The sequence below is a fragment of the Rana temporaria genome, chromosome 13, assembly GCF_905171775.1.
Source record: "Rana temporaria chromosome 13, aRanTem1.1, whole genome shotgun sequence".
NCBI lineage: Eukaryota > Metazoa > Chordata > Amphibia > Anura > Ranidae > Rana > Rana temporaria.
Genome location: NC_053501.1, coordinates 57,289,052 through 57,311,716, shown reverse-complemented (window position 1 = coordinate 57,311,716; position 22,665 = coordinate 57,289,052). Strand labels below are relative to the sequence as shown.

At 45.6% G+C, this 22,665-nt stretch overlaps 1 protein-coding gene and 1 long non-coding RNA gene across 5 annotated transcripts in view; one reads left to right on the top strand and one right to left on the bottom strand.

The window, feature by feature from the left end:
- Window positions 1-6,298: 6,298 nt before the first annotated feature.
- On the bottom strand, window positions 6,299-14,191 carry LOC120921180. Its single transcript, XR_005744838.1, has 3 exons — window positions 13,861-14,191; window positions 7,431-7,587; window positions 6,299-7,351 (listed from the first exon to the last, which is right to left on the bottom strand). It is a non-coding gene; the product is annotated as an uncharacterized LOC120921180 (long non-coding RNA).
- A 421-nt stretch (window positions 14,192-14,612) lies between these two features.
- Window positions 14,613-22,665, top strand: part of LOC120921177 (rho GTPase-activating protein 11A-like) — a 40,623-nt gene continuing 32,570 nt past the window's right edge. For 3 of the 4 annotated variants that reach the window (XM_040333893.1, XM_040333892.1, XM_040333891.1), the window contains exon 1: window positions 14,616-14,971. In XM_040333893.1, coding sequence (XP_040189827.1) covers window positions 14,831-14,971 — 141 coding nt within the window. In that variant the 5' untranslated portion in view covers window positions 14,616-14,830. Of the gene's footprint in view, window positions 14,972-22,665 lie in introns of all 4 variants that reach the window. The other variant, XM_040333894.1, reaches the window with a different exon arrangement.

Genomic DNA, 22,665 nt, shown 5'->3' with positions numbered 1-22,665 from the left:
CATTGCAATATAAAAACGTCCAAAATATAAACCATGACTGTTGTTAAACTAGCAGAGAAAAAAAAAAAGTATATATATATATATATATATATATATATATATATATATATATATATATATATATATATATATATATATATATATATATATTATATCTCAAAACTTTGGGTGGGTTACTTTACTCTCTCTTCTTAAACATCAAATGGAGAGATGTCAAGGTGGGCTCCCAATCATCCACCAATTTGAACAAAAACAACAACGGGACATGCGCTCCGGTTGTAGACGATTTTTACTTCAATTTTCAAGTCATGTATGAAAAAGACAGCAAACAGCAATATAGCATACAGCTACTGTACAGTTGCAAGCATCCCTGCTCTTCCTGTCAGTATGCTATATTGCTGTTTGCTGTCTTTTTCATACATGACTTGAAAATTTAAGCAAAAATCGTCTACAACCGGAGCTCATTTCACTTTTTGTTTTGAATAATATATATATATATATATATATATATATACACATACATACATACATACTGTAGCAGAGCGTCCCAGAGAGAGCCTGGAAAAGTCCTGTTCGGGGTTTACACCTCTCCCAGGCTCCTCTCTTATACGTTCAGGGATCTCTGAGCTCTGATCCAGTACGGGTGTTGGCCCTCTCCCCCAGGCCAATTTAAGCTCACCTGTGCAGACAGTCTTGGCTCTGCCCTGGGACACAGATAGTGTTGGTCTGTGAGAGCAAAGAGGTTGGTAACCAAAACTGTTAAGCAATCTATGTGGAAGCTGACAAGCTGTAGGTTTGTTCAGCCTGGTAGTGAGGGCATGCATATTGTATAGTTAGAGCCGGGACACGGCTAGGCTTTTTGTTTAATTACTTTTGTTTTGTTTCTTCTCTGCACACTGTACAGCACCTGTAAAAATACTTTGTATATAGCACCAATAAACACCCCTCTGTTTTCACTTATCCCATGGACTTGGTATCTGTGCCTGCTCATCCCAGGGAGCGTTTTGTACCTGCTACCTATCCCCCAGCTTATATATATATATATATATATATATATATATATATATATATGTGTATATTAAATATAATCCTTAGTTTGTCAAGAAATAATCTGTGATATGTGTCAAACTTCACAAAAAAATTAATAAATGCATCCCCCTGAGGAAGATACACAATTTTCCTTTGTATCGTCACGCGTAGGGGAGGGGACAGGATGGTGTAGTAGGCAGCTGGACTGCCTTAAGGCAAATAATAGAGTGGTGCACTAAACGCAACTAACCCATAAGAGTACCCTGTATTAGGGCTTTTTTGTTTATATAATAAACTGTGTAAAAAACTATATCACGCTATGGAGACCCTTTTTATGGTTTGCATATGAGAAGACAACGCCAGTGAGCAGCTTTGAACCATACACCTAATCTAGAATCCATAAGGTGATTCACAAGCGCGATTGACCAAACTTAGGTGTGAGGTCAGACGCTCTGAGGTGAGCGGCCATTACCTGAGGGTGGGGAGCACCTGAGTGTGGACACTGCAACACTTTACTTTCACGTTTCTATGGAGTCACCATCATATATTCAATAAGGACTGTATACCATTTATGTTGGACTGACCTTCATCAGGACGTCACTGGTTTATGCACTATAGCACTTTATGATTCACGTTTGTGGCACCATATATACATCTTTTAAGTGTGTTTTGTCAATATTTTTATTTCTATTTTAAACTCATAGGACAGTCAGAGGAGAATGAAAACTCCTCCTACAAGCCTTAACCAGACACTGATAGAAGTCACAAGACTGCTAAATACTGCTGATAAGAAAGGGTATTTAGAAATGTACTAAAATAATTGCATTTCCATGTTCTGTGTACTGTGGGAGACCAGATAAAGTGAATGCAAGGTCCTGGGTTTAGTAACACTTTAAGTACACTAACAAATTGCAGCCATACTCCAGCCAAATGTTTTAAGCAGTTACAGCTACAGTATTGTTCTTCCTTTAGGAATAATAGTTGATCATTGTAAGCACCCCTATCAGTGGTAAATGGTTTGTCTCAACTGCTACATTAGCGGGACAGCTTGTCCTTTTGAAAAGTAACAGCCTTACTGGCCAGATCACCAGATGGGAAGAAAGAAAGCCTTAAAAGCGAAAATAAATGCAGCCATCACATCTAAGGGCCCTTTCACATGTGCAAACCGTTCGTCCGTTTACGGATTAAAACAGACTGCAATGCTTTCCTATGGGATAGCGGACGTTAGCGGATGAGCATCCGCCAACATCCGTCTTCGTTAAGCTCAGTTTTTTTGAACGGAAGAAAACCCTATTTTCTTCCGTAAAAAAAACGGAACGGACGAAAAACGGATGTTAACATCCGTTTTTCATCAAAATATGTAATTTAATATGCATACATTACAATTTACCCTTTGACCCGGGTAGTGGTCTTTAAGAAAGTCACATGCTTATTAAGCGCATGCTGCCTAGTGCCTGGAGAGAAGAGACAGTGAAATGGCCAGAGATGTGTCCCATGAACGGCTCACACCAAACTGGTTGTCGCTCAGCAATAAACAGCGTCGGATACGTGGTAAGTTTGTGGGATGGGGGGTGGGTTGGCATGGTTAAACTTGTAGTCCACCCATATGTCAGCATCCATATGCCTGCCACAATGTGTGGATTGTCCACTTGTCACGTCACCTGTCACATCACCTGCCACAAGTTGTGGATTGTCCACTTGCCACGTCACCTGTCACAATTTGTGGATTGTCCACGTGCCACATCACCTGCCACAATTTGTGGATTGTTCACCTGTCACGTCACCTGCCACAATTTGTGGATTGTCCACTTGCCACGTCACCTGCCACAATTTGTGGATTGTTCACCTGTCACGTCACCTGCCACAATTTGTGGATTGTTCACCTGTCACGTCACCTGCCACAATTTGTGGATTGTCCACGTGCCACATCACCTGCCACAATTTGTGGATTGTCCACGTGCCACATCACCTGCCACAATTTGTGGATTGTTCACCTGTCACGTCACCTGCCACAATTTGTGGATTGTCCACCTGTCACGTCACCTGCCACAATTTGTGGATTGTCCACCTGTCACGTCACCTGCCACAATTTGTGGATTGTCCACCTGCCACGTCACCTGCCACAATTTGTGGATTGTCCACCTGTCACGTCACCTGCCACAATTTGTGGATTGTTCACCTGTCACGTCACCTGCCACAATTTGTGGATTGTTCACCTGTCACGTCACCTGCCACAATTTGTGGATTGTCCACGTGCCACATCACCTGCCACAATTTGTGGATTGTCCACCTGTCACGTCACCTGCCACAATTTGTGGATTGTTCACCTGTCACGTCACCTGCCACAATTTGTGGATTGTTCACCTGTCACGTCACCTGCCACAATTTGTGGATTGTTCACCTGTCACGTCACCTGCCACAATTTGTGGATTGTTCACCTGTCACGTCACCTGCCACAATTTGTGGATTGTTCACCTGTCACGTCACCTGCCACAATTTGTGGATTGTCCACGTGCCACATCACCTGCCACAATTTGTGGATTGTTCACCTGTCACGTCACCTGCCACAATTTGTGGATTGTTCACCTGTCACGTCACCTGCCACAATTTGTGGATTGTCCACCTGTCACGTCACCTGCCACAATTTGTGGATTGTCCACTTGCCACGTCACCTGCCACAATTTGTGGATTGTCCACTTGCCACGTCACCTGCCACAATTTGTGGATTGTCCACCTGTCACGTCACCTGCCACAATTTGTGGATTGTCCACTTGCCACGTCACCTGCCACAATTTGTGGATTGTCCACTTGCCACGTCACCTGCCACAATTTGTGGATTGTCCACTTGCCACAATTTGAGGCCCTCTTTTTTTTCTATGTGTAATGGACTTAAGAAGGTAAATAAATTATTTATCCCCTATATTAAATTAGTTGGCCTAGTAAACTCCAAATAGGAAGTAAACCCTATCCAAAAAAAAAAAAAAAAAAGAACCCTACAAGACAAAGGCATAATGAGCTAGTATGCATGTAATCCATCTATCAACGAATATTTTACAGTACCACCAGCAACATTTCGGAAATAGAAGGAGGGGGATGCAGAGGATACCCAGCAAGCGCCAGAGGAAGAGATGGGAGTTGGAGATAACCAGCCAGGTCCAGAAGAAAACCCGTCTTCCCAATCGGCAGCAACAGCCACGCTTCAAAGACAACGTGTACCTGTAAGTATTCTATATAAAATGCCTCATGTTGACAAAATAAAATGTGCTAATAAATGTTCCACCCCTCAGATTCGTTCTGTTGGAGATACCGCATCGAAAGACAGTAAACGACGTGGAAAACAAAAACATGACATGGATGAAGCCATGTTGACATTCATGGAGGAGATGAGGGGAATGCGAAGGGCTGATACCAACGACCCATTTTCTGACCCCAATAACGAGGATGCTACTTTTGTGAGAAGTTTGTACCATCATCTTCTAAAAGTCCCCACTCCTCGGAAAATGGATGTCCAAATGGCAATCTACAATTTCACTGGTGTGTGCTTAAGAGCTGCAATGTCCGGTGATCCCATGCCACCAGTCATTAGCCCTCTCCAACGCCCATACCATAGTGAGCAAGCTCCACCACGTACTTTTCATCATCCATACCACCCAGGCATTATCCCCCATCACCACCGTGCACCAGCCACCACTGCCCAAAATGTTGTACCCCCACCCCAAGTGGCACCCACCTGAGAGTCCTCCAGTTCCAAGGCCACTTCATATAGCAATTCCTCCCAGTCATCCGATTCCTATTCCACTTCCCCCAGTCCTTATTATCAGGACCTTTAAGGAATCCCCATTTTAAGTTGCCCCATTTGAGTTTGCCACCAAGTTTGCACTGCACGCATCTCAAGAGTGATTTATCCACCTCCATGTATTTTATGTTATATTTGTTTGTACAGTTTAATATATTTTGTGATATATGTTGTTGTCACTTATTGTCTATGACATTAATAAAAATAATTGATGGCATGGAAAAGTTAATTTTTATTATTGTACTCTATATAAACCAAAAGCAACTGATACAAAAGAATGTGATGGTCATAGGGTCAGTGATGATGACACTAGGAGAATGAAAACTACAAGCTTTTTAATCATACATTGATAGAAGTCACAAGACTGCCATACTGCTAACGAGAAAAAGTAGTATTTGTTTAACCACTTCCATACAGGGCACGTATACACCTTCCCGCCCAAGCCAATTTTAAGCTTTCAGCACTGTCGCACTTTGAATGGCAATTGCGCGGTCGTGCTACACTGTACCCAAACAAAATTGGCGTCCTTTTTTTCCCACAAATAGAGCTTTCTTTTGGTGGTATTTGATCACCTCTGCGATTTTTTTTTTTGCGCAACAACTGGAAATTTTGAAAAAAAAAATTACGTTTTAATTTTTTTCTGTAAATAAGTAAGTTTTCTCTTTCAATTATGGGCACTGATATGGCGGCACTGATGGGCACAGATGAGATGGCACTGATGGACATCGATTAGCTAGTACTGACGGGCACAGATGAGGTAGTACTGATTGGCGGCGCTGGTATGCGGCACTGATGGGCGCTGATATGCGGCACTGATGGGCACATGTCTGATGGGCACACATAGGCGGCACTGATGGGCACTCATAGGCGGCACTGATGGGCACTCATAGGCGGCACTGATGGACTCTGTGGGGCGGCACTGATGGACTCTGTGGGGCGGCACTGATGGACTCTGTGGGGCGGCACTGATGGACTCTGTGGGGCGGCACTGTTTTCCTTTTGTTGCCAGTCAGTGCCCATTTGTGGGCACTGATTGGGAACTTTATTTTTTTTTCCAAACTTTATTTTTTTAGACTTTTTTTTTGCCCCGTTTTTTTTCTTCCTGCCCTTCCCTGGTGGTCCAGGGTGGGCTTCCCTGGTGGTCCATGTGGCGATCCGAGGGGGGGCTGCGCTGATAAACAATCAGCGCGACCCCCCCCCTGTCAGGAGAGCCGCCGATCGGCTCTCCTCTACTCGCGTCTGTCAGACGCGAGTGAGGAAGAGCCATCGACGGCTCTTCCTGTTTACATCGTGATCAGCCGTGATTCGACACGGCTGATCACGTGGTAAAGAGTCTCCGTGAGAGACTCTTTACCAAGATCGGTGTTGCGGGGTGTCTGACTGACACCCCGCAACAACGATCGCCGCGATGCGCGCCCCCGGGGGCGCGCAGCGGCTCAGAATCCTGAGGACGTCATATGACGTCCGGTCAGGATTCTACAACCACTTTGCCGCCGTCAATATGTCATTGGCGGGCGGCAAGTGGTTAAACTATTGCATTTCCATTTTCTGTGGGAAAACAAATATATTGCAGGGTAGCAAAATGGGGTCAAACATGGTACTAGCAAGTTGCACATAATAAAGTGCCTGGTGAGAGTTTTTACACATGCCGATACTGCCACGGAACCTCTCCCTCTGGGGACATAAAATAGTTTGCAAACGTATCACGCATGGCAACGACTGAATTGTTGGGTCGCAGTCCGGTAAACCATACAGAAGGTAAATTGATCTCGTCCTCTTCCTCAACAGTAATTCCTTCTTTTTCACATATAATGTTATGGAGGACACAGCATGCTTGTATAACTAGTTGGGCATTCTCCAGGCTGAGTTATATTGTTGTATGGAATATGCGCCACTTGCTGGTCAAAATGCCAAAGATGCATTCAATAAGGCGCCTTGCACGACTCAACCGATAATTAAAACATTTTTTTTGGGGGGGGGGAGTTAGATTGTGCCTGGCATAAGGCCTTAGGAGATGCCGAGAAAGTGCAAATGCCTCATCAGCTACAAGCACATGTGGCATATCTGGCCCTACAGTTCCTGGAAGATGTTTGTCTGATGGCAAATGAAAGTGGCCCTCAAGTAGTCTTCTCCCCATTTGCGATGCTGTAAACACTCTTGAGTCTGCAGTACATCCATATGCCCCAATATCTACAGCAACAAACTTATAATCACTCTCACAGATTGTCATAAGCACAAGGGAGAAGTATTTCTTGTAGTTAAAATATTGTGAGCCAGATCCAGGTGGCATCTGAATTCGGATGCGTTTCCCATCCAGGGCTCCAACACAATTAGGGAATTGGGTTTTCTTTCAAAAACCATTTGCTATTTCCTGCCACATGCATGTATCTGGAACAGGCATCGCAGTACACCGAAGCTCGTCCCATATTGCTTGACAGGTGTCATGCACAATTCCGGATATTGTAGAGGTTCCCAACAAAAAAATAGTGGTTTAGGGACGTATAGGATAGTCCAGATGCCAGAAACCTAGGAAGAGTAGAAGAAATGATGAAAGGAATCCTACATTACGCTGGACATAATCAAGCAGAAAGGCTGGCTGGCTTACCTCAGGGTAAGTAGAAGTCGCTCCTCTGGAGGCACACAACATCTCATATCCGTGTTCATCCTTTCCAAACGGGGATGCAACTTTTCCAACAAAAATTGAAACGTTGGTACAGACAGTCGCGTAAAATTGAAAAATGTTTGTGGGAAACGTTACAGATCTGCATAGTGTAGAGCAAAAAAAACGTCAGTTGGCCTCTTGAGCAGCATGGGATGTGTTCAGTACCTGAGTCTTCTCGCAGAAATCTTCCTGGTCATGCTTCTTTGTCTCCTCAGATAGGATAACATGACAAATAATATCACATGCTCCAAAAATCGGCCGAAATCCATTGCTGTATAAGCAGGAACACTACAGCAAGGTATCAGGAAGCACAAAGCGAGCTGAAACCACAAAGCAGCATGGAAAGCACAATGCACGCTGAGGAAAACAAAGAATCATGGGAAAATTTATTAAAAACTGATTAAATAAAGTTAAAAAAAAAACAAAAAAAAAACGGACCTATAGGGATGAAAAACGGACGTCAACGGAAGTAAAAAAGGATGAAAACTGAGGTTTACTGACAACTGATGATAAAAAAAAACGTGACTGAACTGATCTAATGTACGGTCCGCACGTGTGAAAGGGCCCTTTCACACGGAGCGGATCAGTAATGATCCGCTCCGTGTGTCCGCAAAGCTCAGCGGGGATCCTCCCTTAAATTCCCTGCTGAGCTGGCAGCTGACAGGGCGGTCCCCGCACACTGTGCAGGGACCGCCCTGTGTTTCCTCCGCTCTCCCCTATGGGGGAATCGGACGAACACGCACCGTATGTCCGTGTTCATCCGATCCGGCAGACGGAAGAAAAGTAGGATTTCTTCCGTCCGCAAATGCGGATCTTTTTGGAGGCGGACAAATTACGGGTGTCAGCGGATGTTCAAACGGACGGATGAAAATGCGGACATACGGTCCGTATGCAGGGCAGGACTTAGGGTGGTGGGGGCCCCTGGGCTTGAGTGTTGAAGGGGCCCCCTGGAGCCGAGAATTGGGGGGGGAATCGAAGTTGTTGAGCGGGGGGGGGGGGAGCGCATTAAAGTTGTTGAGCGGGGGGGGATTTTGCAGTTGTTGAGGGGGGGAGTGCCTCTCACCTGTGCCAACAGCCGGGGCCACAGACTGTCATTAGCCCGGCTGTCGGCTTTCTTCCCTTCAGCAGCCACAGTCCTCCACACACCACTCCGGTTCCTCCTGCTTCCGTGCTGCCTCCTCTTGCAGTGCGGGAAAATTAACCCTTTTGCGGGACTGCGGGAAGAAGCTGTCTGTGCGGGAAAGTCCCTCCCACAGAATCCGTGCGTGTTGGGAGGTATGCGCAGGGCCGCCATCAGGAATTTTGGGGCCCCTTGCACAGCTTAAGGCATGGGCCCCCTGAAGCAGAGAACCTAGGGGGGGTGGGGGTGCTGCCGCCTGAAATTGAGAAGCGTGGGGGCTGCCGCAAATTGAGAAGCGGGGGGGCCTTTACAAAAAAAAGAAGAAATAAAGAAGAAAACAAAATATATATATATATATATATATATATATATATATATATATATATATATAAAAAGGGGGGTAGCCATCCGGGGCCCTGGGGACCTCTGGGCCTTTTAATAAAAAGAAAAAATGAACCTCTGGGCCCTTTAATAATAATAAAAAAAAACATTTATAAAAAATACATAAAAAAAGGGAGGTTGCCATCCGGGGCCCTGGGGGACCTCTGGGCCCCTGGGAACCTCTGGGCCTTTTAATAAAAAATTAAAAAAATAAACAAAAATAAAAAAATAAACATTTATAAAAAAATAAAAAAAAAGGGGGGGGGGTTGCCACATGGGGCCCTGGGGACCTCTGAGCCCTTTAATAAAATATATATATATATATATATAAAAAAAATATGTAATTTTTTTTATAAAAAAAATAAAAAAGGTGGGTTGCCATCCGGGGGCCCTGGAGATCCCTGGGCCCTTTAATAATAAATATATATATATATATATATATATATATATATATATATATATATATATATATATATATATATTTATTTATTTATTATATATATATATATATAAAAAAAAAAAAAAAAAAAGGGGGGTTGCCGTCCGGGCTGGACCTCCGGACCCCTAAAAAAAATAAACAATTTTTTTTTTTTAAAGGGGGCCCCCTATTGGGTGGGGCCCCTGGGCTTGAGCCCAGTCAAGCCCAATGGTAAGTCCGGCCCTGTCCGTATGTGTGAAAGGGCCCTAAGAACTGCTAAGCTGCAATTAAAGAGCCCTTTCACACGTGCACATTAGATCAGTTCAGTCACGTTTTTTTATCATCAGTTGTTGTCAGTAAACATCAGTTTTCATCCTTTTTCACTTCTGTTTTTCATCCGTATAGGTCAGTTTATTTATTTTTTTTAGAACCAAATTTAATCAGTTTTTCATGAATTTTCCCATGATTCTTTGTTTTCCCCAGCGTGCATTGTGCTTTCCATGCTGCTTTGTGGTTTCAGCTCGCTTTGTGCTTCCTGATACCTTGCTGTAGTGTTCCTGCTTATACAGCAATGGATTTCGGCAGATTTTTGGAGCATGTGACATTTGTCATGTTATCCGATTTGAGAAGACAAAAAAGCACAACTTGTGGCAGGTGACGTGGCAAGTGGACAATCCACAACTTGTGGTAGGCATATGGATGCTGACATATGGGTGGACTACAAGTTTAACCATGCCAACCCACCCCCCATCCCACAAACTGCTTATTTTGATGAAAAACGGATGTCAGCAAATCGGATGTTAACGGATCGTCCGCTAACATCCTATTTTCGTCCGTTCCGTTTTTTTTTACGGAAGAAAAATAGGGTTTTCTTCCGTTCAAAAAAAAAAAAATGGAGCTTAACGGAGACGGATGTTAACGGACGTTAGCGGATGCTCATCCGCTATCCCATAGGAAAGCATTGCAGTCCGTTTTAATCTGTAAACGGACGTATGAAAAAACGGACGAACGGTCCGCACATGTGAAAGGGCCCTTAGATGTGATGGCTGAGAGCCGATTCACCACGGGACCCAGACAGGCAAGTGTCCTAATATTACACAATTTTTTTTTTTTTTGGTAGGTGGGCCTGGAGCTGTTCTTTAAAGGGGTCTAAAACCCTCCTGTGCATGAAGGTGAAAAACTTCTCAGTCACCGTTTTACTCACCTGAGCCCTGGAATGTCCCACGGCGAGGACGCGTCATGTCTCTGCCCGGGGTTCTCGGCTCTTGATTGGATAGATTGATAGCAGCGCAGCCATTGGCTCCTGCTGCTGTCAATCAAACTCAATGACGCAGGGGCAGAGTCCAGCATTCGGCATCTATGGGAGTGCGCACACAAAGTAACCCTCCAGGAGAGAGCTTCCCATGGTGTCTTATGTGATACATGGAGGAGCCACGAGACCCCAGAAGACAGCTTTCGGGGACACTCTGTGCAAAACGAGTTGTACAGTTGAGGTAAGCATGAATTTTTTTTTTTTTTTTAAATCGAACCTTTAGGCCCCTTTCACACTTATACGACTTCAAAGTCGTTCGACTTTGCCGCGATTTCGGATCAGTACTACTTTGCCACAACTTTGGCATTAACCAATGAAAACATACATGGTGTGAGGTAATTCCTTTTCCTGCCATAGTTGTTTCCAGTTCCTGTTTGCTTCCTGGTTGTTGTGGTGTGGTGTGACAGAAAATTTTGCTACTCAATATATTGCCACAGCAGTTGTCATTGCTGCTGCTGCATTAGTAGCAGTGCATGAGGAAGAAGAGAAGGAGCGAAGGACAAGGACATCTGTTTTTTTGGGCTGTTTGGAGCACATTGTTCCTGAGGGAATAACCAGGAAGTGAATGTGTGGTGGTAAAATGTGCTTGGGAGGGGCTACTATGTTGAAAGGATTGGGGGGATCAAAAAGCTGCTTGTGCTTACAAAGTCGTACTGAAATCGTGTCTATATTATTCAGGTACGATTTACATGCTACTTGAGGGTTTAACATTGAGGTCTATGGACATCAACTCGCATGGAAGTTGGACCAAAGTAGTGCAGGGACTACTTTGAAGTCGGCAGGACTTAAAGCGGAGGATCACCCAAAAGTGAACCTTCGCTTTTCGGAACCCTCCCCCCCTCCAGTGTCACATTTCACACCTTTCAAGGGGGGGGGGGGGGTGCAGATACCTGTATAAAACAGGTATTTGCACCCTTTCCTGGTATAGATATAGACAGAGGCATTGCTAGGGGGGTGCGGTCCGCACCAAGTGACACCCGCTAGAGGGGTGACACTATCCCGTTTTTTTTTTAGCTGACATGCCCATCCTGCCCTGTGCAATCCCAGCCTGTACCACCCAGCCTGCTCTGTGCCACCCCAGCCTGCCCTGTACCACCCTAACTTGCCCTGTGCCACCCCAACTTGCCCTATACCACCCCAACCTGCCCAATGCCACCCTAACTTGCCCTGTACCACCCCAACCTTTCCCATGCTATCCCAACTTGCCCTATGCCACCCTAACTTGCACTATACCACCCCAACCTGCCCTGTACCACCCTAACTTGCCCTATACCACCCCAACCTGCCCTATGCAATCCTAACTTGCCCTATACCACCCCAAACTACCCTATATCACCCCAACATGCCCTATACCACCTTAACCTGTCCTATACCACCCCACTACACCAACCTGCCACTATACCACTCTATACTACCCTAACCTGCCACTATACTATCATTTACAGGGGCTGGTTTGGGGTGCGCCCCGTGCCCGTGCGCTGCCTGCTTGGTGCTGGGCAGCCTAGACAGAGGGGGGGGTGACACCATGTTTTACCGCACCAGGTGACACCAACCCTAGTGACGCCACTGGATATAGAGTCCCGACCCTCCACGTCACCGCCCCCCCCCGTTGTGTTCTGGGAAACACAAGGCTCCGAGAACACAGCGGGGACCAGTGAGAACGGCGCAGCGCGACTCACGCATTCGCAGTAGGGAACCGGGCAGTGAAGCCGCAGCACTTCTCTTCCCGATTCCCTCACAGTGGATGGCGGTGGAAGCCTGAGAGCCAAGCGTCGGCTTCGGTTGCCGACGTCGCGGGGACCTGGACAGGTAAGTTTCCATTTTTTAAAAGTCAGCAGCTGGCTTTTAAAAACAAAAAGTTGTGCCAATATGAATGGAAGTCATTGAAAAATCATGGAGAATGACTTGTCCCACGATTTTGGACTGCAAAATCGCATGACAAGTCGTAGAAGTGTGAAAGGAGACTTATGCCTCGTTTCCACTGAGCGGATCCGTTCGCTATTTTGGGTGTTTCCATTATGAAAGTGTGCCATAAAACCGAATTGCACCATTCTGGGTCCTGCTTCAGATGTGGGGCCATAGAAAATGGAACGGTTCGGTTAGGGCGGAGCTACAATACATTCCACTGATTGGTGGACACGCTAGGCATTTTTTCTAAACCCTGTATGGTCCCTGACGGTCCGATTTGCAGTGGAAACGCTCACCAGAATAGACCGGACCATTTTAACTGTTCCAACCCGAACCGTTCCGCTCAGTGAAAACTAGGCATTTGTATCACTTTAGACTGCATTCACACTGTAACGCGGCGTATTTTGCCGCGATTCGTTTAACTTTTTTTTTTTTTAACAAGACATTTACATTCATGTCTATGCCCGAACGCCACCTGAAAAAAGGGTCCGGGACTTGTTTTCAGGCGGCAGGCGTATGGCGTTCGATGTGAACCATCTCATAGACATCAATGCAAATTCGCCCCTCCAGCGGCACGAGCGTCGCGCTTCAGGCGTTTTGTCGCCTAGGTGTGAATGGAGCCTTAAAGCGGGGGTTCACCCTTAGAGGGCACTTTTTCCCCTTAGATTCCTGCTCGTTTTGTCTAGGGGAATCGGCTATTTGTTTTAAAATATGTGCAGTACTTACCCGTTTACGAGATGCATCCTCTCCGTCGCTTCCGGGTATGGGCTGCGGGAATGGGCGTTCCTTCTTGATTGACAGTCTTCCGAGAGGCTTCCGACGGTCGCATCCATCGCGTCACGATTTTCCCGAAAGAAGCCGAACGTCGGTGCGCAGGCGCAGTATAGAGCCGCACCGACGTTCGGCTTCTTTCGGCTACTAGTGACGCAATGGATGCGACCGTCGGAAGCCTCTCGGAAGACTGTCAATCAAGAAGGAACGCCCGCTCCCGAAGACCCATACCCGGAAGCGACGGAAGAAGATGCATCTCGAAAACGGGTAAGTACAGCTCATATTTTAATACAAATAGCCGATTCCCCTAGACAAAACGAGCAGGAAGCTAAGGGGAGAAAAAAAAAAATTTAATAAATGGGTGCACTCCCGCTTTAAGCTATCCAAATATATATATATATATATATATATATAAAAAAAGGAAGGCTTTGCCTTTCGTCGTGTTCTCTTATCACTAACATACACACACGCTGCACTCCCGGCTTATGCGTTCTTCTCACACAACAGAAAGCTCCCTCTCATCTCCCATCAATAGGCCTTGTGTGTTGTTCTGCTGGCCGTTTCCGGAGTCCTGTCTGTACCACCCTGTGTACACACCGCCCCGCCTCTCCTCACCTCAAACACTTCCACACGGGCAGCGTGACATGATGGAACTTTTGACAGAACACCGCCCTCTCTTTTATTTTGCAGCAACAGGCAAACGGCACGGGCAGCCCTGTTTCTATGGGCACCAGGGGGCCTGAGGTTTGAACTAGAGCCGACCAATCAGAGTGAAGCAAGGGAAAGCGGGACGGAGGAAACGGAGTGTAGTGAGTGAAGGAAGGAAGGGGAACGAGGCGGCGGAGGAGGGCTGGAATAGAGGGCAATGTAAGTGAGGAGGGAACGGAAGGTGAGGCAGGGAACGGAGGCTTAGAGCCGGTGCTGGGGGGAGAAGTGATATGAGTGTGGAGGGACACCGGGGGGACAGCACATACCTAGGCCGCTCTGTTCTAGGAGGAGAGAGGCGCTAGAGCACCGAGGACGTGCAGCTGTATGGTGGGCAGAGGAGGTGTGGAGTCCTGTATAGGAGGTGAGGTGTGGAGTCCTGTATAGGAGGTGAGGGGAGTCCTGTATAGGAGGAGGTGAGGACTGAACGAGTCCTGTGTAGGAGGAGGTGAGGACTGAACGAGTCCTGTATAGGAGGAGGTGAGGACTGAACGAGTCCTGTGTAGGAGGAGGTGAGGAGTCCTGTATGTGAGGAGTCCTGTATAGGAGGTGAGTGAGGGGAGTCCTGTATAGGAGGAGGTGAGGGGTGCTAGGGAGTAATGACTGAGGTGTTATGTATAAGAAGTGACTTGTAGGTGACCGGGGCCTGTTGTATAGGGTGAGTGTTTCGGTAGGTAGGTAGGTCCCCAGTGTGTATACCCTCCTGTCTGATCACAGAGCTGTGCAGGATGAAGCAATCCCCTGACTATCCTAGCCTGGCCCGGCTGGCAGTTATCCAGCATCTTCGGTCATATGGCATCAAAATGAAACACTGGAACAGCAAGCAACGATCGGAGAGCGGGAAGGGGTCGGCTGCTACACCGCACAGTGTGAGTATGAGGGGTCTGATTATGGTTATTACATGTAACTGTACACACGATGGAGCGATCGCCGATAATCTGATCATTAAAACAACGCTTTCAAAAGTCGATCACGATCGTTCAATTTTCCAAAGGGACAAGCACAAAAAAATGTTCTCGTGTGATAATGGAACAAACTATTTTAATCTGTACAGTATTCATCCATAAAAAAATCAAGTGACTAAGATGGTGATGACGACGTGACCAAGACGAAAGAATCCAATACATCATTGCAGGAAGTTGTATTCTGTCTAATGGGAATTTTCTCAGAATTTTTATTGAGGTAAAGGGGTTGTAAAGGATATTTTTTTTATTTTCTAAATAGGTTCCTTTAAAGCGGAGCTCCACCCTACAGTGGAACTCCCGCTGATCGGCACCCGCCCCCCCTCCAGTGTCATATTTGACACCTTTCAGGGGGGTGCAGATACCTGTCTAAAGACAGGTATTTGCACCCACTTCCGGCCACACAGTCTCGGGCAGACTGCAGGCATTATGTCACCTCCCCCCATTGTGTTCTGGGAACACTCGGCTCCCAGTACACAGCGGGAGCCAATCGGCAGGCGTAGCACGACTCGCGCATGCGCCGTAGGGAACTGGGCAGTGAAGCCGGAGCGCTTCACTTCCTGGTTCCCTCACTGAGGATGGCAGGGGGAGCAGCAGAGTGAGGAGCGATCGCTCGTCCTCTGCTGCGGACGGTGCTGGGCTCCAGGACAGGTAAGTGTCCTAATAATAAAAGTCAGTAGCTGCAGTATTTGTAGCTGCTGGCTTTTCATATTTTTTTTCAGCGGAGCTCCACTTTAAGCTAGTGTATTGTTGGTTCACTTACCTTTTCCTTCCATTTCCCTTCTAAATGTTTTTTTTTCTTTGTCTGAATTTCTCACTTTCTGTTCCTCCTCAGTAAGCTGTTCTGGCTGACTAACCCTCATGGATGATGGGGGCAAGCTTACTGAGGAGAAACAGGAAGTGAGAAATTCAGACAAAGAAAAAAAAACATTTAGAAGGGAAATCAAAGGAAAAGGTAAGTGAACCAACAATGCACTAGCTTAAAGGAACCTATTTAGAAAAAAAAAACGAACCTTTACACCCCCTTTAAAAGGTTTGCATGTAAAAGAACAGTTAGGAGACATCAGTATAATAGTGGTAGGTATCATAAGAGCAGTTCATCCGCAATACTATCAAATAGGCCCCTTACAGAACGTCCCATACTTCCAAACAAGTTCAGGTCCGGGAGCCCATTCATAAGTCCAGAAAAGATCAGTTCTTGCAGACAAAGGCTGCGAGTGCTGATCAGTATGTTGGTGGGGGGGGGGGGGGGGAACACAATAGCACAGCTAGGGAGACCGCTGCACCAACATTGCTTGTGTTGGCACAGTGAACTGTCTCTTTTTTTTTTTTCAGCCTGCTGGGTTGGATGAAAAAAAAAAAAACTGCAAGCACATATTCACATCTTTGAAAGTTCGCAACTTGGTTCGTATGTAGGGGTCTTGGGCATCTTTCACACAGGAAAACTCCATCGCTACGGAGTCCGCTGGCTCAGTGGGAGATCTCCGCTGATCTTTGCTGAGCCGGTGGATGACAAGTCCCTCTCTGCTCACTGAGCGGGAAGGGGCTTGTGCAGCGCTGCTGTCTCTTATGGGGAGATCTGATGAAAACACAGCATGTCCATTTTCATCAGATCTCATCTGATCCGCCATGGGCGGATGGGGACGTATCAACATCCGTCTGATTTTGGCTGATCGGGTCGGATGTCAGCGGACATGTCTCCGCTGACATCCGACTCTCCATAGGACTGCATGGAGCAGCCATTCAGATCCGCCGTCAAAACTGACAGGCGGACCTGAATGGTCTGATCGTGTGAAAGGGGTCTTGCTGTATATATTACAACTAGGGTTGTCCCGATACCACTTTTTTAGGACCGAGTACAAGTACCGATACTTTTTTTCAAGTAGTCGCCAATACCGATACTTTTTTTAAATGTGTCCCCAAATGCAGCCATGTCCCCCACATATGCAGCCATGTCCCTCTAGCCATGTCCCTCACATATGCAGCCATGTCCCTCTAGCCATGTCCCTCACATATGCAGCCATGTCCCTCTAGCCATGTCCCTCACATATGCAGCCATGTCCCTCACATATGCAGCCATGTCCCTCACATATGCAGCCATGTCCCTCACATATGCAGCAATGTCCCTCACATATGCAGCCATGTCCCTCACATATGCAGCCATGTCCCTCACATATGCAGCCATGTCCCTCACATATGCAGCAATGTCCCTCTAGCCATGTCCCTCGATGCGGCGGCACGATGCGGCAGGAGCGGCGGGGGGGGGAAGTATTCTATTTAGGTATCGGGGGTATTTGCGCGAGTACGAGTACTCCCGCAAATACTCGGTATCGGTCCCGATACCGATACTGGTATCGGTATCTGGACAACCCTAATTACAACCAAGGAAATAATAAAGTTAGGGTGTCAATATACTAATACATTCCACTAGGGAGACAAGTGGAGGTATGACTCCCTACAATTAAATACCTAGGGAATAGGCAATATGAAAACCCAAAGATTCATAGAACTCAACAAATACAGTAAACAAAACTGCACCTGAGGTCGTCCAGTGTATCTGTACAATGGGTCAGGCCAAGGTTCAAGAGGGCTATGGCGAGAACCTTCCTAAGCAGTGTACAATGCTAGGCCTGCCCAGGGGTAAAGAAAGTGGCTCCACAATTCCCATCATGTCTACCAGGCGGTCCTGTCAATTGATGCATTTTCCATGAGAACACATTTAGCTGTAATCAAATGGAACCAGCCGTGTGCCAAGAAAAGGCGGAATTTTACTCAAGTTGCCGCAGTTCAGACACGGCTCAATCCAACGTATTCAAAGAAAGACAGTGCAGAGTGGTTCAAACACAATCTCTGTACAGCTTCTTTAGGGCTTGTTTACACCAAATGTAGCTGAACATGTTTTCCGATAAGCCTAGTTTATATCATTGCAGTGCTTTCACGTGTGTTTAATTAAAAAAAATACAGAATGCTGCAATTTTTCACACATAAACATATTGGAACAAAGTGGTAAACAAATAAACTCCATTACAGAAGAATATAATTGCACATTTAATTTATTTGTATTTGGTACCAACTGCTGTTATTGGTAATGTTATTGTGATCTTGTGTTGTCTTTGAATGTAACTGTATTTTAATAATTTCCCTTTGGGATTAATAAATCTAAATATGAAACTGTACACTGAAAGTTGGGTTTCAGCATAAATGAGCCCTTGCAGCAGTATTAAACCCAAAAGCAAACATTTTATTATATTGCAGCTTACCAATTCTTAGATGTGATGGCTGCATTTGTTTTCTTTTTTAGACTTTCTTCTATTTTCATCTGGGGATCTAGCCAGTAAGTCTGTTGTTTTTCAAAGGAGCAAGCTCTTTTCCAGATGTATCAGTTTACAGGGATTAAGAAAAACATTTAAACGATAGGTTCACCTTTACAGAAAATTCTATAAGGTGAACTTATACAGGACGCCCCACTGACCTGGACCGCGGCAATCTCCCATTTTGACCCCCGGTATGTCCATGTCATGATTCCGGGGCTTAGAAATCAGTAGAAGAGCGACAAGGTTCGCCAAACTAAGTGCAGCGTATTTTTAAGCATTTATTTCAATCAATTAAGCCAAATGGCTACTCGCAGGATGGAAGTAAAGTAAGGCAAATAGATAATGTAAGGTCCGCGGTCACTGTGCGATCCACGGTCACGTAAGGAGCTGCGTCCCAGCGATGGCGACAAGCGGTCCGAGGGTGGATTATCCGAAGGTGGAGCTGTAGAGTAGTCCCAGTGAGAATCCGGATGGCTGGGCAAACTGCCGTACGGCCTCAGTGATGTCCGATCCGGAAGTGCATGTCGGTGTGGAACGCAGGCTCGGGAAGGTCCGTTAACTGGAAGTGATATTGGGCCTTCCTGAGCCTGCCTTCCATGCTGACACGCGGTTACGGTTTCCGGACATCACCCAGGCCGTACGGCGGTCTGCCCAGCCACCTTCATCCTCACCGGGGCTACTCCTGCAGCTCCATCTTCGGATAATCAACCCTCGGACAGTCTGTCACTATCGCTGGGACGCCGCTCCTTACGTGACACTGGATCGCACAGTGACTGCGGACCTTACATTATATATTTGCCTTACTTTATGTCCATCCTTTGAGTATTTGGCTTAATTTATTGAAATAGATGCTTAAAAATACTCTGCACTTTGGTCGGTGCTGACAAGGTGCGCCAAACTATCAACAAATGTAGCCCGTTCTGTCGGCTATGGAGGAGATGCATGGATGCCGAGGGGATTTCTAAGCCCCGGATTTCTGACATGGATATACTGAGGCTTGGAACGGGAGATTGCCACGGGACGGGGGTTCGGGGGGTGGGGGCAAGGAGGTGGTCCTTTGTAAGTTTACCTTACAGATTTTTCTGTAAAGGTGAACTTACACTTTAACATCGGCAGGGGTGCTTACAATGTTCGGCTTTTGTTTATTCATGTAAAACGTTTGCTGTAACTGATTATAAAGTGTGAGCTGGAGCGTGGCCTCAATTTGTTGTATTTAAATCTGCTAGTACACCCCCAGTCGTCCCCCCCTCTTTGCGCATTCATCCAGAGTGGGGGGCACCCTAATACAGGAGGTGTGTTACTGCTCAGATCACCAGGTAAAACCAAAGGGGGGGGGAAAGCCTAAAAAGAAAATGAATGCAGCCACCACATCTAATGATTGGTAAGCTGCAAGATATTGCATTTTTGGTTTTGGATTTAATTTTGCTTTTAAAGGGATCTTCTTTTCAGAAAAGGCGAACGAACACCCTTCCTCGCCTCTCCCCATCCCTGGGGTCCCCCCCTGTACTTGCCTCCATAGGTGAGGAGCTGCCCAATGCAGCCAGCGCAGTGGTCTGGGGATTTTAAATACTCGCTCATCATCTTCTTTCTGTAGGGCTTTCAAGACAGAACAATTCTGATTGGTCAGAGCCAGCACATGATCATTCTGACTGACTGGGGTAACTTTGATCCATCCTGGAAACCCTAAGGCCCCTTTCACACAGGCTGTCTGATCAGTTCTGCCTGTCAGTTTTTTTAGGTGGACCTGATCGGACCACCTATTCACCTCTGCTGACGCCTAGTTCTATCGTATCTGATCTCCACCTAATCCAGACGGATGGCGGTCCTATTTTCCATCCATCTTGCAGATGGGATCGAATAAAAATGGACATGCGGTCTGTTTTCATCGGATCTCCCCATAGAGGAGAGCAGGACTCTGTCCATCTCTGCTCGGTGATCCCCGCTGAGCAAGCAGAGTCCATCAAACGGATCCGTCCTGTGTGAAAAGGGATGAAGGAAAAATATGTGATTTCAAGAGGTAATGTACAGCGCTAGATTAGCATTCTCCAATGTGGAAATGGCATCAGTGGAGGGCTCTGGTGAATATAACTGACTTCACCAGCAATGGAAATGTTACTAGTTGGCTAGATGGGTTGGGGGTGGTGGTAATGATAACATTTTGAGTAGTGTTGAGCCAGAAAATCAAAAGGTTTTACTGACGTGTATTCCAGATGCAGGATAACAATCATCCCTATCAGCACGAGCCCTAAAGGTCTAACCAGTCAAATATACTCAGCCTATGGGCCCATTACCACCAATACACATGTGGCAACACGTCTAGGTATGAATGGGCCTTATAGTTCCCTATTAGAACACACTAAACTGCAGCAGATAGATGTGAAGCAGCCACATAGGAGACAATGGGATTTCTACTTGGAAGTGCATCATCCTGCAGTAAAATGTTTTACAGCAGGAAAACAAAGGTGGGAACAGGCCCTAAATGAGGTAAAAGGGCCACACAGTACAGGGAGTTGTATTCTCACTACTATGCACTCTTTTTTTTTTTTTTTTTTTTTTTTTTTTTTGCAAAGTTGTAAAACTCAGCTAGTCTATTCCTTGAGAGGCAAAATGAAGTGAAAAGAAATGTCTCCCTTTTTAGACTGGTGACACAGTAAAGATTTACCTTCCCCTTCTGGTGACAACTTAGATTTCACATCCCTTTCTGTTTTTAGTGGGAAAGTTTATCAGGACAAAATACGTCTACTTTAAATCTACCTGACAGGGATACGGCAGTGAAAACTTGACAGTAGAAGTGCACTGAATAGGAAATTTGGGTACCGAAAATGCAGGATACACTTGACCAAAAACTGAAGCCGACAGTTAAATAAAATACACACACGCCAGGTTTGTCTATTAAAATATCTGCATTCTTTATGCTGGAAAGGATTGCTCTCTGCAGATACGGCTCTTCTACAAACAAGTGCTAGTGTCCATTATTCACCCCTTCCCTCTCCCCCAGGCCATTGACACAATGTGCTGTTTTTGAGCAGGACATGACCATGGCACCCTTCCTTTATTGGTGCACAGAGCGATGCATTGAACTCGCCAGTATGTTTGTTGGCCGTGAGAAGAAATCGGAACTATAGTATATATCTTTGTGCTATCCACTTTGGCACTGTGTTCATACTAATTTGTGCATAGGCTCTTTTTCTGAAAAGTAATGCAAAAAATAGCAGATGTTTTCGTAAGGAGGTTTCAATTTAGTCACCATTTTTCTGTTCAAGTGATTTGATTTATTTATTTTATCATCCCCTTCCCATTCAATTTCAATTGTTAGGTGAAGTGACATTTGGCCAGTATTTGAGAGGAACTGTGTTTGGAAATATTCAGTGGACCTTCTGGTGGAAATGATCACTTGCTCGTAGGATAATACAAATAGAATTACATTTTTTTGTTTATTTACATTTGTTATTAGTGCTAATCAGCTTGTTACATCATTCTCTAATCACAGCAGTATATCTACTGGAGTGGATGGTGAATCTAATGTGCCTCACTTTGCCTTTTTCTGTGTGCGCTTCTTAATCTTACTCACATAAAATTATACTCAGCCCTTCGTTAATCATTTTTAGATCTGCAGCTCTGTGGAATGTTTGTGTAAAGTTCAAAACTTGACTCTGTAGTGGTTCAGGTTCAGACTTGAACATTTGGGCACAGTGAACAAGGTATCTTGGCCAGCTATATGTCCCATAATTCAGTGCAGCCAAATTTCCTCAACTCTTGTTTTGCTGAGTTTCAAAGATTTTATATGCTTTTATTATATTGCATATTTTAAAATGGATTTAAACCTCCTACATTGTAAACCTAGGTTCACACTAATGCTGTGCAAAAACCCAAGATCCATGCATTTTTCCTTCACTGCATTCAAATCGCACTGCCCTTGTGATCTGCATTGGGTGCAATTTTAAAGTGGTTAACCCCCCAAAAAAAGATCCTCTTCCTTTTTTGAAGCGTGTTATACAGTATGTGGCTTTTTGATTACCTTGATCCATTATTGCCCGTTATAGCCTTTTAAAGCGGGGGTTCACCCAAAAAAAAAATGTTTTAAATTGGATCTAGCATACTAATGATACTAAGGACATTTATTTTCGGGAGGTCATTTTTTTTTCTCCTCTGTACATACCTTTTTATATCCTGATTTTGTCCAGGGCTTCCGGGTTCCAATGACTGCGGGACTGGGCGTTCCTATCCTTCGGTTCGATGATTGACGGCTTGTGAAACAGGTCCCCTGTCGCACAACGCGCGTCAACA